Source organism: Miniopterus schreibersii (assembly GCF_964146895.1).
Source record: "Miniopterus schreibersii genome assembly, chromosome: 13".
Classification (NCBI taxonomy): Eukaryota; Metazoa; Chordata; class Mammalia; order Chiroptera; family Miniopteridae; genus Miniopterus; species Miniopterus schreibersii.
Window position 1 is genome coordinate 32912293 of NC_138113.1, and position 15355 is coordinate 32927647.

Here is a 15355-nt window from a genome sequence, read left to right on the forward strand (position 1 = left end):
CACACCCAACCACAAATGCAGTAAGGCACCGGGGAAGGAGAAAGGCAGGCGAGGGGCCCTTGGACCTTAAATCCTGTCCAGTTTAAATCCTGCCAATATCTTCACGAAGATACCTTGATACAGAATTAGGGAGGAAGGGAGGGAGGCAGAGACGGAGATGGAAATGGGAGAGGGGGTGAAAGAGAAAGGGGGAGAAAGAGACAGAGACAGTGAGAGAGAAAGACGATAAAAGGAACCACAGGTTCCTAACAATAATTTGGTGAAGGCCTATCTAAAGGCAAGATCTAATGACAAAGCTTCGGCGTATGGGAAATTTCAAGTAAATTTCTAGAGAATGGCAGTACGGTGAGTTATTCATACACCGCCACTAATTTGTACAATATGGTATAAAAATAGAAGCTAAGCCCTAGCCAGTGTGGCTTAGTGGTTACAGCACCAGCCTGAGGACTGAAGAGTCCCATGTTCCATTCTGGCCAACGGCACGCCCCTCAGTTGCAGGCTCGATCCCCAGCCCCGGTTAGGGTGCAAGTGGGAAGCAACCAGTCAATGTGTCTCTCTCATCACATCGATGTTTCTTTCTCCCCCCCCACCCCACGCTCTCTGAAAAGCAATGGAAAAAATTTTTTGCCTCGGGTGGAAAAAAAAAAAGAGTTTCAATCATATCAATAGTTCAAAGTATATGAATAGCTTTTAAATTAATATATAACAAAAATAATATGACTTTGATTTGCCGTGTGTGTGTGTGTATGTGTGTGTGTACAGGGGTGGGCAAAAGTAGGTTTATAGTTATTTGTATGGAAAATACAGTAATTAATAAAGAGGGGGTAAATGGGGACAGAAAGAGACTTAGCTTTGGGTGACGGGTGCACAATGCAGTGTGCAGGTGGTGTTTTGTTGAGTTGTACACTTGAAGCCTGTATGGTTTTGTGAACCGTCACCCCAATAAATTCAATTTAAAACATTTAAAAGAAAAAAAAGATGTTCTATCACATACAAAAAACCTGTTACCATGTGTGGTGATGGATGTTAACTAAACTGATTGTGGTGATCATTTTGCAATATATACATATATTGAATCATTATGTTTTATACTTAAATTTAATATAATGTTATCATCAATTGTACCTCAGTTTTTTTAAAAATAAGAAAATAATTAAATATATAAACATGTAATAAGACATCAGGAAAAAAAGATCTGAAGAGTAGGGGGGATTTAGAACAATTATGTCACAGAAATACTTAAACTCAATAAATATTTAAGTAAATGGATGAATGTAACATTTATACCTGATTATGTAAATGCAATAAACAGTACAACTCTTTTAAAAAAAAAAAAAAGTAGGTGTTTCATACAACCAAAGTAACATTTAAGAGATATTATGCATTTAAAGTCAATAGAGTGAGCAAACTACCTTCTACCCCTGAGGTGGGTCCAATAAGCCAAACTAATAGTACCATATTGCCCTCTACTGGACTCCACTAGTAAAAATAAACCTAAAAGAACAACTAGAACGTTTACTTTTTAAAGGACTTAATGGAATGCTCTTTTCCTATAAGTGCAAGTTTAGCTTAATATTAGCATAAGTCTGGGTCATTCCTTCTATGGTAATTTTAGTGTGGCACTAACTTCATGTGGTGTAGAAGTTTAGACAAATCAATCATGAATACAAGGTAACAAAAAATAATGATGAAGATAAATATTTTTCTTAAAACTACATAGGCTCTTGGAGTTGAAAAGGCTGAATAAAGTCTCTAGTCTAGCCAACTATATGGTGCATGTCTTCCTTCTGTGTATCTGCCAAGTAGTTGCCCAGCTTTGGCTCAAACATTCTGGTGACAGAAGATTCACCATCCCTGAAAATAGTCTCTCCTGTTCTGGATAATCCCTTATAGCTGAAAATCACTTCCCTCCTGACCTGATCTCTGCAGCAGAAAACCCCTCAAAGATTTAAATAGAGCAAATGAATCCCACTAAGTGAACTATTCTCTAAATTAAATACCCCGAGTTCCTTCCAGTGGCCCCTATGACCAGGTTCCAGATGCCTCCATTATTCTGAATGCACTCCTCTGGATGTGTATTCATTTTTCTATTGCTGCTCTATCAAATTACTGTAAACTTAGTGAGTTAAAACAACACAAATTTATTGTCTTATAATTCTTTAGGTCGGAAGTCCAGCATGGATCTCACTGGGCTAAAATCAAAATGTAGGCGAGGCTGTGCTCCTCTCTGGAGGCTGTGGGCTAGGAAAAGCCCCTTCCTTGCATTTTTAGCTCCCGGAGGCCACCCACATGCCTTGGCTCGTGGCTCACTTCCACAGTCCCTCCGGCCCTTCCTCCATAACCACACCTTCCTCTGCCCCACTGCAGCCAGGACTCCCGGGATTGGGGGGAGCCCACCCAGATAACTCGGGATGATCTCTCCATCTCAGGGTCCTTAAGCTTTTTCTTTTTTAACCCTCACCCTCGGATATTTTTTCCATTGCTTTTCAGAGCGGGCGGAAGGGAGAGAGGAAGCAGCACCCTGTGAGAGACACCCCGCCTGGCTGCTCCCGCACGCGCCCCGGGACAGAGCCCGCAAGCGAGGCACAGGCTCCCGGCTGGAATGGAACCCGGGGCCCTGCCGGCCTCTGGCCGATGCTCTAAACTGGTGAGGGCCTTAATCTTAATGACATCCACAAAGTCCCTCTTTATTTTTCACACACGGTAACAGTCACACATTTCAGGGATTAGGACGTGGGCTGCGACAAAACGCCTTCCCAATCGTCCTTGTTCCTCCTAAAGCGGGGAGCGCCGTCTGACTGGGGCACGGGCCGGCGGCTGCCACCCTCACCCCTCCCAGTGCCATGCTTCTACACCTGGACTCAAACCCAAGGGGGCTCCCTGCGTCGCACCTCTCGTTCGTACCAGGCCGTTAGCTAAAGCCCGAGTCTCACCTATACACACAGTTTTTAAGCCACCCCTGCCTGTTTTCACTTGGCAGTTTTCTACGCCCAACCATAGAACCTATGCTTATTTCCGTTCAATTTCATTTTGTTAGGTTTCCCCTACTCTTGAGACCTTTCTGGATCTCAGTTCTAACACCCAGCCTGTCTGACAGGTGCTCAGCCCTGTAGGGAGTGTTTCTATCACACCATCACTGGCAGAAACCAGGAGCAGGACAGGGCCTGAGGAGCACGGCTCTGAGACCTCAGCGTCCCTGAGTCCCCGAGAGGCCTGTGCCCATCTCTAGAGATCCCGGGTCAGGTCTGAGGCGGGCCCGGCAACCCAGCCGCCCCGTCGGCCTCAGGCGGCCGCCCGCAGAGCGCACGCGAGAAACACCGTCCAGGGCGGTGCCGACCACGCACCGGCTCCCTGTGGGCATGGCCAGCCGGGCACAGCCCCCCGCTGTCCTCACACCCCGCTCCTGCTGCAGCCACTTTCAGGGAGTTACCACGAGGAAGAAACCCAGTCAACGAGGGGCTGGATCCCAGTCGCACCGCTGCTCCTATTTCCCTGCTCTGCCAGTCCTGCTGCCTGTAAAAAGGAGAAATGTTGCAAACTCCGTCTGTTCTCAGCAAACGTGTTCGGTGTGTTGACGATCGTGTCTGCCTCATCCTCAGCGCCCACGATTTATTCTTTAGTTCCTGATCTAGAACCTTGCCAGGGTTTTAGGGACAAGTTCACCAGCTGGTCCTTAACAGAGCCAAGTTTCTTCACGTTTGGAAAACTGGAACTGCCCTGATCTGTCTCTGGTGGTTTGGAAAATCTGTTATCTTTGAAAAGCTCGCAAAGATCAGGGACAGCTGCAAGTTCTTTCTGAATCTCTCCTGGAAAGTAATTCATCCAGGCCCAGGTACCCGAACCCATTTAGAGAAGCTTCCCCGTGTGGCGTTTTCATTCCTCCCTGCCAATGATCCTTCTGCCCTTTGCACATGAAGATGATTTTTCTTGACAGAAAGGACAGAAGCAAAATAGGATTTTCACAGTTCTGCCTTCTCGGTATCACCCATCAGCAGTATACCATCAGTTCCAAACAGCAGATCAATCCCCTTTCTCATCGCTTTCTTGCTCTAAACATAACTTCGAGTGGCCCAAGTCTTCCTTAGCAGTTCTTGCAAGTCTCTACTCATGCAAATTTTATTCTTACAGATTTAAGCCTCCTTCTGACATATGCATTAATCTGACTTCACCTTTCCTCTCTTTTTTTGAAACTGATCTCAGGTTGGCAAAAAAATTAGCTGGATAATACATACATAGGGGTTTGTTAGGCTAGTCTTATTACTTCTGAAGTTTTTCATAATAAAAAGTCAAACAAATATATCTAAATATATAAATACAAATTAAACATATAATTGTGTAAATAGAGAGAGATGGGGGAAGAGGGCAGTAATTCCCTATTTCTTCTTCACTGGGATATATTTTTATCCCTGAACGTTTTTTATTGGTTGGGATAATTTGGTTTTAATTAAAGTCTCCATTGCACTCTCTCTGCACCTCCCAATCCTTTTCATTTATCTTCCAGCCCAGATGCCTACGCCGGTTTTCTTCGACTGCTTTTCCTTTGGACTGCTTGAAATCCACCCAGCAGAAGTCTAGGCTACATTCGACCTGGGCCCGTTTCTCTCTTCCTAGCAGGAGTGCATCTCTTGAAGGGCTGTCCCTTTTCACTTAGGCCTACATTAGTTCCGCCATTCTCCTCAAGGGAATTGGTTCTCAAAGTGTGGTCCTCGTACCAGCAACACCAACATCAGCCATGAACTTGTTAGAAACACAAACTCATGGGTCCCACAGACCTACCGGGTCAGAATACCTGGAGATGGGGCCTGGAGAACTCTCCAAGTGAGTTCTATGTATATTAAAGTTTGAGAATCACTACGTTAGGGGAAGAAACTCTTCCAAATCAAAAGCTGTCAGACAATGTGCTTTCAACCAAACATGATTTCCATCAAGTGCCTAAGTACTGGGAGTCCCTCGGGCCACTGTATACATTAACCAATGTCTGCAGCTCATGGGCTCCTCCTTTGGCCAAGGGGCACACGGCACACTTCCACTTCTGTATCTATCCCATTTCTCTCTTGTTTTAAATTCTACTCTATTTTATTATTTTGTTTGTTAATTCTCACCCCGAGGATATTTTTTTCATTGATTTTTAGAGAGAGTAGAAGAAAGGGAGGGAGGTGGGGGAGAGAGAAACATCGGTGTGAAAGAGACACATCAATTGGTTGCCCTCCCGCACGTGTCCCAACCTGGGCTGGGGATCGAACCTGCAACCCAGGTACATGCCCTTGACCGGGAATCGAACCCAAGACCCTTCAGTGCTCGCGCGGACGCCCTAAGCAATTAGCAACACTAGCCAGGGCACGTACCTGGGTGTCCCATAAAAATGTATACACACTTTAACAGCTGATAGCGCGATTCTGAAAATGAAATGTATGTTAATAAACGCTGTCTTTATCATTACTCAAAGTGTGTATATACATTTTTGGGGACACCCTATATATCTCCCTTTACGATATCTGAGTCTATAATGAAGACATCCTTCCACTGTTACATTCAAATGGTAAGCCCAGATCCAGAGTCACCAAGATAGCCATGAGCTATTTATTCCTTTCCCCTATAATCCCATTATTTTGTCATTCAGATTTTTGTATGCTGTTATGATGGTATTGAAGCTTCTAATTATTATGTTCAGCTAGTTCCCATAGTCTTGTGTTTGGGGGGACCCCTGGATGCTGCCTCCACTTACTTCTGGTTCCGTGTTTTGCTTTATGTCCAGCACAGTTGCATCGGTTAAACTGCACGTTTCTCTCCTCTTCAGGAGCAGTCGGTCTAGAACTGTCCCCAGCAGATCAGCTGGCTCCCAGGGACTAGCCCATCCCTCCCTCCATGTCCTCCCAAGCTCAGTGGAAGATGGTGATGATTACAACGCCGCAAGCTTTCTCCTAAGCTTTTAGTAAGTGCTTTTATGACGACGATATGTAAGAACTATAGCTGTAGCCAGAAAGGGATTGGGAGGGCCAGGAATACAGAGCTAATGCCAATTTAATAGCTTGATTTTTTTTAAATCCTTACTTGAGGTCGTCCCTTTCCTTGGTTCTTTTGTAAGCAGGAATATGACAAATACTACCATGTTGATGAAAAAATTATTTTCTTTCAAATGAATGTATCTGTGACCATAATTTTCTTCTTTAGAAGTGGGAAAAATTGACTTAATTATACATTCCACTCTGAATTATGAGATAAACTAGCACCAATCAATTCTATGTATATTAATATTATTCCACACGCAGACAAACAAGTTCTTAAGTTTTGCAAGATTTACATTGAAAAGCCACACTGCAGATGAAATATGTTACTGAAGAAGTCACAGAATTTCTATTCAAAATGCAAGAATAATCTGAAGATGTGTAATTTATTTAAACTGGAATGTGTTACAAATAAGTTAACTGCTCTGAAAAGCAATTTCTTTTCAGTCTGGCCCATAACATACCTCAGTGCCAAAGAAGAAATAAAAGAGCAACAAAAGAAAGTAACAAAACATAATGATAAAAGATAATAAGGTGAAACATAAGCACAATTTGCTGAAGAAATCTAGGCTGTGAAAATAGTAAGCTGCATGTAAAACTGCATGCTTCTGAATAACTATTATTCTTAAGAAATGAATGGGTAAAAATACACTACTCATCAACAAAAAGGAAAACAATGAGTCACATACACTCAACTGTGGAAAATAATTCCTCAGTAATAGGAATAGTCACATATTTCTGCTGAATAGTTTAGTGGTTGAAGTCAGTTATAAAAAGTAAGTAGAGTGTAAGCAGAATAATTCTATTTTTTAAAACAGCATCTTCTATTTCTGATATGGAATATAAATGCTTTATAAGTAGTCAATAAATATTAAATCAATATGTTAACATCATCACATAAGTGATAAATATGAACAACACAAATTTTAGTGTAAAACTGTGAACTTTGAGACAAGTTTGGTAGTAAGATATGTAACCACACTAAGAATATATCCAATTGACACTTGAACAAAGCGGGGGTAGAAGGGATGCCCCCTTCCCCCCATAGTCAAAAATCCATGGATAACTTTTGACTCCCCAAAAATGTAACTACTAATAGCTTACTGTTGACCAGAAGCCTTATCGATAACATAGTGATTAACACATATTTTTTACATGTTATATGTATCATATACTACATTCTTACAATGACGTAAGCTGAAGAAAAGATGTTATTAAGAAAATCATAAAGAAGAGAAAATAAATTTACAATATTTATTGAAAAAAACCTGTGTATAAGTGGACCCATGCAGTTCAAGACTGCTGTACAAGGGTCAACTATACTTCCTATTTCTATTTTTGTTACTCAAACATTGTGACTTTTTGTGAGTCACCCTGCTTTTGGAAGTCTGTTTCTCTCGACCAAAACTGGACCCTGAAGATGGTCTGTCAGTGAGAAATGCTTTCATGATTGACAAGAAAATGACTTTAAGTGTTTATAAACCTCAGGATACCATCATCCCCTTCATTCTCCCATTTGCTCAGTTTTCTTGTCATCAACAGAGGTACTATTTAAAAGCATCCACTCTTTTTCACTTCTCAGCTCTTATCTGTCATTCAACACGTTTTAAATCAATTTTCAGCCTTTTAGGGGATAACATACATGCTCACCCAAAGAAAGTGACAGCGTAAGATATAATGTTCTGGTGATGTTTGGGGATTCTTAATGAAAAGACACCTTATGTATATAAATAAATGTTTGGAACTCACTGTTATAATTTGAGATTCTAGAGGCCGTTTCCCCTATACTTCATGTAAAAGTATTAACAAAAATAGTTTTATGTTTCCAAGTCAGTTTCAACACACAAGACTGTTACAGTAATGACTTTTTTTTTCCACTAACAAAGGAAAAAGTTAAAATAAACATAAGGCTATTATTTTGCTTTTTACCATTGACCAAAAGAGGTGCTACTGTTTTATATCAGAAAATAAGAAGGTATATCAAAATTGAAATAACCCTATCCTAGGACCATTATAAAATACACACTTCTGCCCCTGACACACACACACTCAAGTCTCTGAATTCCTGGTCAATTCTCTCTCTGACAACACAGAGCTAATCCTCAATGAATATCTTCTACTGAATCAGGACCTTTTAAAAAGATGACAGTCCTGTGATGAATACACTAATCTGAACCAATAATTCCTTTTTTTACCCATTCACTCAATATTATTAAGCAGCTATAATAATGTAATGCTTTCATGCATTCAATAAGTACACAAAATGTAAACAATATAATATGGTAAGGAATATTTCTTACCAAGGAAAATTTGTATTTTTGGGGACACTTCTAGCATGCATTGCACATGTAGTTGTATGTGTGTAAGTGACCTTACCTCTCTTACAGATAGCTGTGGTGGGAAGGAGACCGAAAGTACTAAGTTGGTGAATTCAAATCCAGAGGCCTCCACCTTTTGGCACACCTAAAAAGGTATTACGTAAAAAGTATTTATTATTACATAAAAGAGTATTATATAAATTCCCAGGAATTGCGAAAAATTTTATACTAATCTTCATAACATAGATTTTTGGTCCAGGAGATGACACTGCAAAACTTCCACAAACTTTCACCTTTAAGTAGGGAACTCTCACAAACACCCTGAAATCAAATATTTGCTAACTAGGACCCTGAAGACTGACATCACCAAAACAGCCAGGACTCACCTGCAGAACAAGCTGCTGGATGTCAAAAGAGTTTTCTCTTAGGTTACCTCATAACTTAAAAAAGATTTTGAACAAAGTAGAGCTGACTATGGCACTCTTGACAGCTGGAAACAAAAGACAGTCCTATGTTCAAGCATGTACCTCTCACAAGGCTATAACACTTGTCTTTCTAGACACTAGGAGAGATGACTAACAAAGAACTTTTCTCTAACTTCTTCCTCATGTTAAGTAGCAAAGGGAAAACTGCTATATCTCTTTTTATTGAATAGCACTCATGACTGAAATACATAAATGGATACATATTTCATTAATTTTCAGATATCATGTTGATAAAAAGGTAATTTGAGATAAGAAAGTTTTCATTTTTTGAAATAAATTAGGAAAATGTTTTAATAATCCATTGCTGTGAAATAAGTTGAAATGAATGGCACTGTTCCTATAGATACAAGAATTCTAGGTCTGCCCTGGCCAGGTGCTCAGTGAGTTGCATATGGGCCCAGGCACCAAAAAGTGGTTGGTTTGATTCCCAGTCGGGGCACCTGACAGGGTTGTGGGCTCAGTCCCTGGTAGGGGGCGTGCAGGAGGCAGCCCGTCGATGTTGTGCTCTCACATCAGTGCTTCTCTCTTTTCCCTTCCTCTCTCTCTAAAAATCAGTACTGTTCTTTTAAAAAAAAAGCATCAACAGCCCGGCCAGGTGTGGCTCAGCGGTCGAGCATCGACCTAGGATCCAGGCGATCAGGGTTCGATTCCCGGTCAGGGCACATGCCCGGGATGCAGGCTCGATCAATGACTCTCTCATCATTGATGTTTATGTCTCTCCCTCTCCTTTCCTCTGAGATCAATAAAGATATATATTTTTAAAAAATACATAAATAAATGTTACTTTTAAAAATAAATAAATAAATAAACATCAACAAACAAACAGGTTGCAGGTTTGATTCCTGGTCAGGACATATACCCAGGTTACAGGTTGGATCCCGGTCGGGGCGCTTACGGGAGGAACCTGATCCATGCTTACTTCTCTTTCCGCCCCGCCCCCCCCAAAATCAATAAACATATCCCTCAGTGAGCATAAGTTAAAAAAAAAAATTCTAGGTCTTAAAACTGAAAATCTCTACATAATTGTACATATAATAACAAGACAGATTTATTTACCTTTTTAATGAACTCTTTTTCACAGAATTCTTGAAGAATCCCTAGGCATACATTGCACACGTTTAGATTTGAGCTCTTGGAAGCAATGCTTCCATCGTCAATAACGGAGACCCTTCCCTCTCCATTTTGACTCCGATTATCATTCCCATCAATCCCATCTTCTAGTTCATGTAGTCGAATTTTCTTAGGAGGTGGGTTTGGAACTTCCAAAATTAATTCACCTTTTTCAGTTTCCAGAAATTTCTGTAGTTCATTGAGCAACTCCTAGAAAGTTAATTAAAAAAAAAAAAAAAAGGTAATAACCCCAAGGGTAAGATGAAGCATGAAGAGCGAATATTATGATATATCACAGACTTACCCAATGTTGACTTATTTTAATTCTAAAGCAATGAATTAATTTTATTAGCCAGCATTGGCTTTCTGGAGAACTTAAAAGAGAATCATCTAACTTCTATAATAAATGTGTGAATATTTTTTCAAGAGTTTCGTGTATCAGTGAAGCTAACATCCCAAATCTGAGGCAGACAGGCTCCATTAAGAAATTTACTAATTTGGCTTGTGGTTCTGTTGTGGGGTCATTCACTCATTCACTTGCTAATTTCAGAAAAAGAAAATTTTAAAAACCACCCTAATTGAAATAAATAGAAATTTCAATTCTAATTATTAACAAATAAAAATACAAACTGACTTTCCATTATTGCTTGGTTATTTAATAATTCCACAATCACTAAAACCTCATATGTACAATATTTATTTAATATGAAATCTGAAAAATTAGAGACCAGAAGTCCATTAAGTAAAAATAATTTCAAGACAATTTACTAAACAAAGGTAAACAGATGCTGGAAATGCTGAAATTTCGGCACCATAATTACAAACCATTTACATGCATTAATTGGAAGAAGCCTTCTATTACATTCTGGTTTCCCTAATTTTTGTCACCCTTTGTATTAGAATGTTGAAAGTGGCATTCTTTGAAACCATTCTCATATTTCAGACATTCTACTCATCCAAATACTCAGAAAACTTTCCCTCTATTTTGTCTAAATTAAACAGGATTTCTTATTTTGGTGTTGAATAAATATCCTTTTATATTCACTCGGATTACAATTTACTGACTGTAAACGGAAAAGTCACTCAAACAAATTTAATTCATTTTATTGACATTAGCTCTCCTATTACAGAGAAATATACATACATACACATACAGGTATATTATGACCCACACAAACACGTTTATTATTACCTAAGATCTGTGGTGTTGGTATAACATAGTACATATATATGTATGTGTACATATATAGTTATATGAATAGAACAGGTCAAAATTTAAGTACATTTTCCAAAAAAGTTCTCAAATATTTTCATGTTTATTTACACAAAATGATACAAACAAAAGTTGGTAGCACTAAGTCTCTTTATATAACATATATATATTTTAAATCTTATAACATATGCATGGAATAATAGATTATAATGTGTCTTTAAAACTGTGTGAGAAGTTACACAAAACCAGTCTTGTTATTTTATAGTCATAGAGTGTATAAATATACACATATATTAATCATCATAGCATATGTACCATTTCCAGTTTTCAAAGTGCTTTCACATACTTTATTAGATACTGTCCCTTAAAATCCTGTGAGGTGGATGTTATCATCATTCCCATTTACAGAGGAGAAAACTGAAGATGTAAAGTGGTGGAACTGGGATTCAAATCCATGTCTTTCAGCTCCAAATTCTAGGCTTTGGATTCAGACAGACAGTTCATATCCTAGCTTGCCCACTTAATAGATGTGTAACTTTGGACAGGTTGCTTAACCTCTCTGTGCCTCAGTTTCTTCATCTGAAAATAGAGACAATCATAGTATGTACTTACCTAATAGGTTACTATGATGGTTACATGAGAGCTTGACATATAATAATGCTATATGAATATTAGGTATAATTATTATTTCAAAATAGTAGAAACAACTAATACAAAGAAAAATGACTGATATTGGGTAATTTTTAAAAATTATAAGAAACTGAGTGTGTGTGTATGTTTGTACTGCATATATACATATTTACTATCTGCCTCTGAAAAGAGCATCACTATTAGAATCAAATATATTTCACAAAATATTATGTATTTTATGTGAAAGTATTCTATTAAATGTCAAAGATCTCTGTATATTACTTTTGTTGTTATTAAAACAGTAAATAATTAATTATTTTAATAGCATTTCTTTCTAGAGGGTTGCAAACACTATTTGTAAATAAAATGATAATGTAGAAAAACAGAAAAGGAAAAAAGTGCAACTAAATCCACAATGCTTTCACTTAATAGATCTAAGGACTATCACCCCCTCCCATTACAACTTACTAATATCTGGCGAGAAGTACTACTTTGTGATATTCTGTCTAGATACTCTTTAGGCAAGGTCTATACCGTACAAATACTAAATGCACCAGGGAATTGCTCCACAAAGATCCCACTATATTAAATGTTATATACAATCACTTAAGAAGAAACTTACATTTTTATGGTAATGTAAATTCCAAAATTAGCATTATCAGTAATTATTTTATTATAGTGTTTTTAAATTTAATGCAGAGTTATGGATAGATACTTGCCCTCAAATGTACAAGTATTCATTTAAAACTAGAGAAAGATTCTTAACCTTAAAAAAAATGAAAATACCTCATAGGAAAGTTTGTAAGGTGCATGAAAATCCACACCACAGAATCTGAAGATACATCTTGGACATGTACCAGTACTGAACAACAACTGGGCCACATGCTTGTTTTCCTCAGTCAGCGGAAACATATTGAAAAATTACAACTAGAAAGAAATAAAAAGTAAAACTAATGAGCATCTTTTGTGTTTTACTTTCACAAACAAATATATCATCAACTTTAAGGATAAAAACTAACTTTTATTTGAAAAACACTATTTTGTATTCTCCAATATGCATATTGAAACATAAACTTGAAAGAAATTTATTAGATGAATCAGATAAGTTCCTAATTGTCAAGGGATTAGTTTAGCATTTTGGATTATGATAAAGTGCATCAATATAACTAAATCAATGAAAAGAAATATTTTTTTTAAATGGTTGTCTCTGAGAAGGGTAATGAAAACAAGAATACAAAGTAAAAATTTGCTTTTATTTTGTACCATTCAGTATTGTTTGAGAACACAGAGTAGTAAATTCAATAAACTTTTCCTATTAGAAATTAAAAATGAGTTTTCTAGAAAAACATCGGTAAGTTAATATTATATAATACTTGACTAACCTTAATAATAGTTAAGCAGTCAAGTATTTAAAACAAACTGATCAGTGGATCCAAAAACATCAACTTTACTTTGATGATATAACTAAATGACAACTAACTATAGCAAAATAAGAAAAATCTGCTTCTTTCATGCACAAGTAATATCTCCAACAAAAACAAATTAAATGCAAAATATTTTAGAGTAATTACTGTGTGAAACAATTTGCTACCTTTTGCAATCTGAATAAATTCACTTAGAAACAAATACTAGAGAATGGGGGAAATCCAATATAATTCTCTTGTAGCCAGGAAGGAGGGGTACTAAATTACCTAATCATTCTGCTTGACAAAAATAGATGGCCTCCTGATTAATGAATCAGTCCACATTACTTTAAAATGAGGAACTCGAAAAGTGACTGCACGGCAATGTTGTGGTATGGTATAACTGTGGCCATACCTATAAAAGACAGTGGCGCCTTTTAATTTGTGCAGTTTCATAATATTATCTTTTCTCCTCCTCCTTTCCATTCGTTAAGGTCAAAGATTTCATTTAATTCAGAATTAACTTTTAACTCAGAAAAACAAATAAAGTCGAAGCGTAAGTGCTTATAAAGGACACTCTGTATCAAAGATTTCCCTGGGGACTTAAGTTAAATAGTTTCAATAGAATGTTTACTTTCTTTCCTTTGACTTAAAAACAATGTTTATTTCTCCAATGGGTTCGCTAGAACTAAAGGTAACCTGTAAGGCCAATAAATGATACATTGTAATCTCTTCACGCTCAGAAATTCCCAAACCTGTTGAGAATTAGGACACCTGTCCCGGGTAATTTGAAGGGAGTCAAAAAAACACCACCACCATCACCTGAGTAATTTGAAGGAGCCCCTCCCCCCCCCCCCCCCCCAACAAACAAGACCCTCTTGAGTGTTATAAACTGAATGGACTTACAAACCTCTCAAATCATTTTCACCTAGCAATAATCTAGCGACTTCTTAAACACGTTATTACAAGAAGGTAATACGTTATGCCTTAAATATGGTTGTTTCATCTTAGTGTACAACGCTGAAATGACAGGATTTCATAAGGCATCAGAAATCAGTTGTCCCATATGAGGCTTATCTTTGAAAGCAAGCTATGAGAAATGTATCCTACACAGTCAAGTTTACATCGTTGATTACCTTTGTTAAACGCGTTTAGTTGACAAAAGTCATTGCAACAGAACCTCCTCCCACGTGTCAGGATCCCTAAGGGGACCGAGTCCCTTCCCCGCAAACCAAGGATAACTAGCCCGGTGTCTGGTTTACTGGAGGAGAGCGTGAACTTTCTTTTCATCTCTCGGATTATGATAGAAACCATTCGATGCAAATAGGGAAGGAGCAGGGCAAAAGCGCCAAAATGACCAGGTTGTGTCACCTCCCGTGATCTTTGAAAAACTCATTCCATACCGAAGGGTGTCATTTGTCTCGTGGGGGTGGGGGTGGAGGTGCATTTCTGAAGAAGGAGGCGCTCACAGTTCATTTCGCTACCGACACACCCCGCTGTGGAATCTCCCCTGCATCCAAGATCTGTCTAACCTCGAGTCTCGTTTTTGGCCAAGCAACAACCTCCCCCCCCCCCCAGCTCCGGTTAAGTCCAAGAAACTTCGCACTCACCCCCCTTGTTAGCAAAGCCGGAAGGAAGGAAAGGACCCCCTCCATCCACGCCTCTCCGGCTCCCGGGCGGCACCGCCTCACCTCAGACCTCCCCGCCGCACCTTCTCCCAGGAAGCCGGAGCCTGAGATTTAACCCCTTCTGGCTCTCAGTGGAAACGGGGAAGACTAAAGACAAAGCACCTACTGCGTCTAGCAATTCTGTTCCCCGAGGAAACGAGAGCTTCAGAACGAAAGTACCAGCCCCCTCTCGGGAGGACCGAATGAACTGTCTCCTGCTCGTTTGCAGGAAAAAAAAAAAAATCAGCAAAACTGCCCGGACTGCCGCCACGTGCCCCGCCTCTCCCGAGGGAGTGGGAGTGAGTGGGACTTAAGTCTCGGCTCAACCGGACTAGTCCCTGAGACGCTTCAGAGGGACTCCGACATCTAAGACATTGTAGCCGCTGCCAGAAATGTCGATGAGCCCCTACCTTATCTAAGAGATTTAGAATGCAGATTCTTTCTACCGCCAATAAAAAGAGAGCGTTTCTCTCTCGTGGGTTAGTGGCATCCTCCCATGCCCTGGTCCCAGCTGGCACAGCCCC

The 15355-nt window shown here is 39.1% G+C and overlaps 1 protein-coding gene across 2 annotated transcripts in view; it reads right to left on the minus strand.

The window, feature by feature from the left end:
• PUS10 (pseudouridine synthase 10) overlaps nucleotides 1-15327 on the minus strand; it is a 52469-nt gene extending 37142 nt beyond the window's left edge. Inside the window, exons 1-4 of one of the 2 annotated variants that reach the window (XM_081156760.1) lie at nucleotides 15242-15327; nucleotides 12548-12688; nucleotides 9865-10128; nucleotides 8382-8468 (exon numbers count right to left, since the gene is read on the minus strand). In XM_081156760.1, coding sequence (XP_081012886.1) covers nucleotides 8382-8468; nucleotides 9865-10128; nucleotides 12548-12673 — 477 coding nt within the window. In that variant the 5' untranslated portion in view covers nucleotides 12674-12688; nucleotides 15242-15327. Of the gene's footprint in view, nucleotides 1-8381; nucleotides 8469-9864; nucleotides 10129-12547; nucleotides 12689-14774; nucleotides 14936-15241 lie in introns of those variants that run through there. The other variant, XM_081156759.1, reaches the window with a different exon arrangement.
• Between the last annotated feature and the right edge of the window lie 28 nt (nucleotides 15328-15355).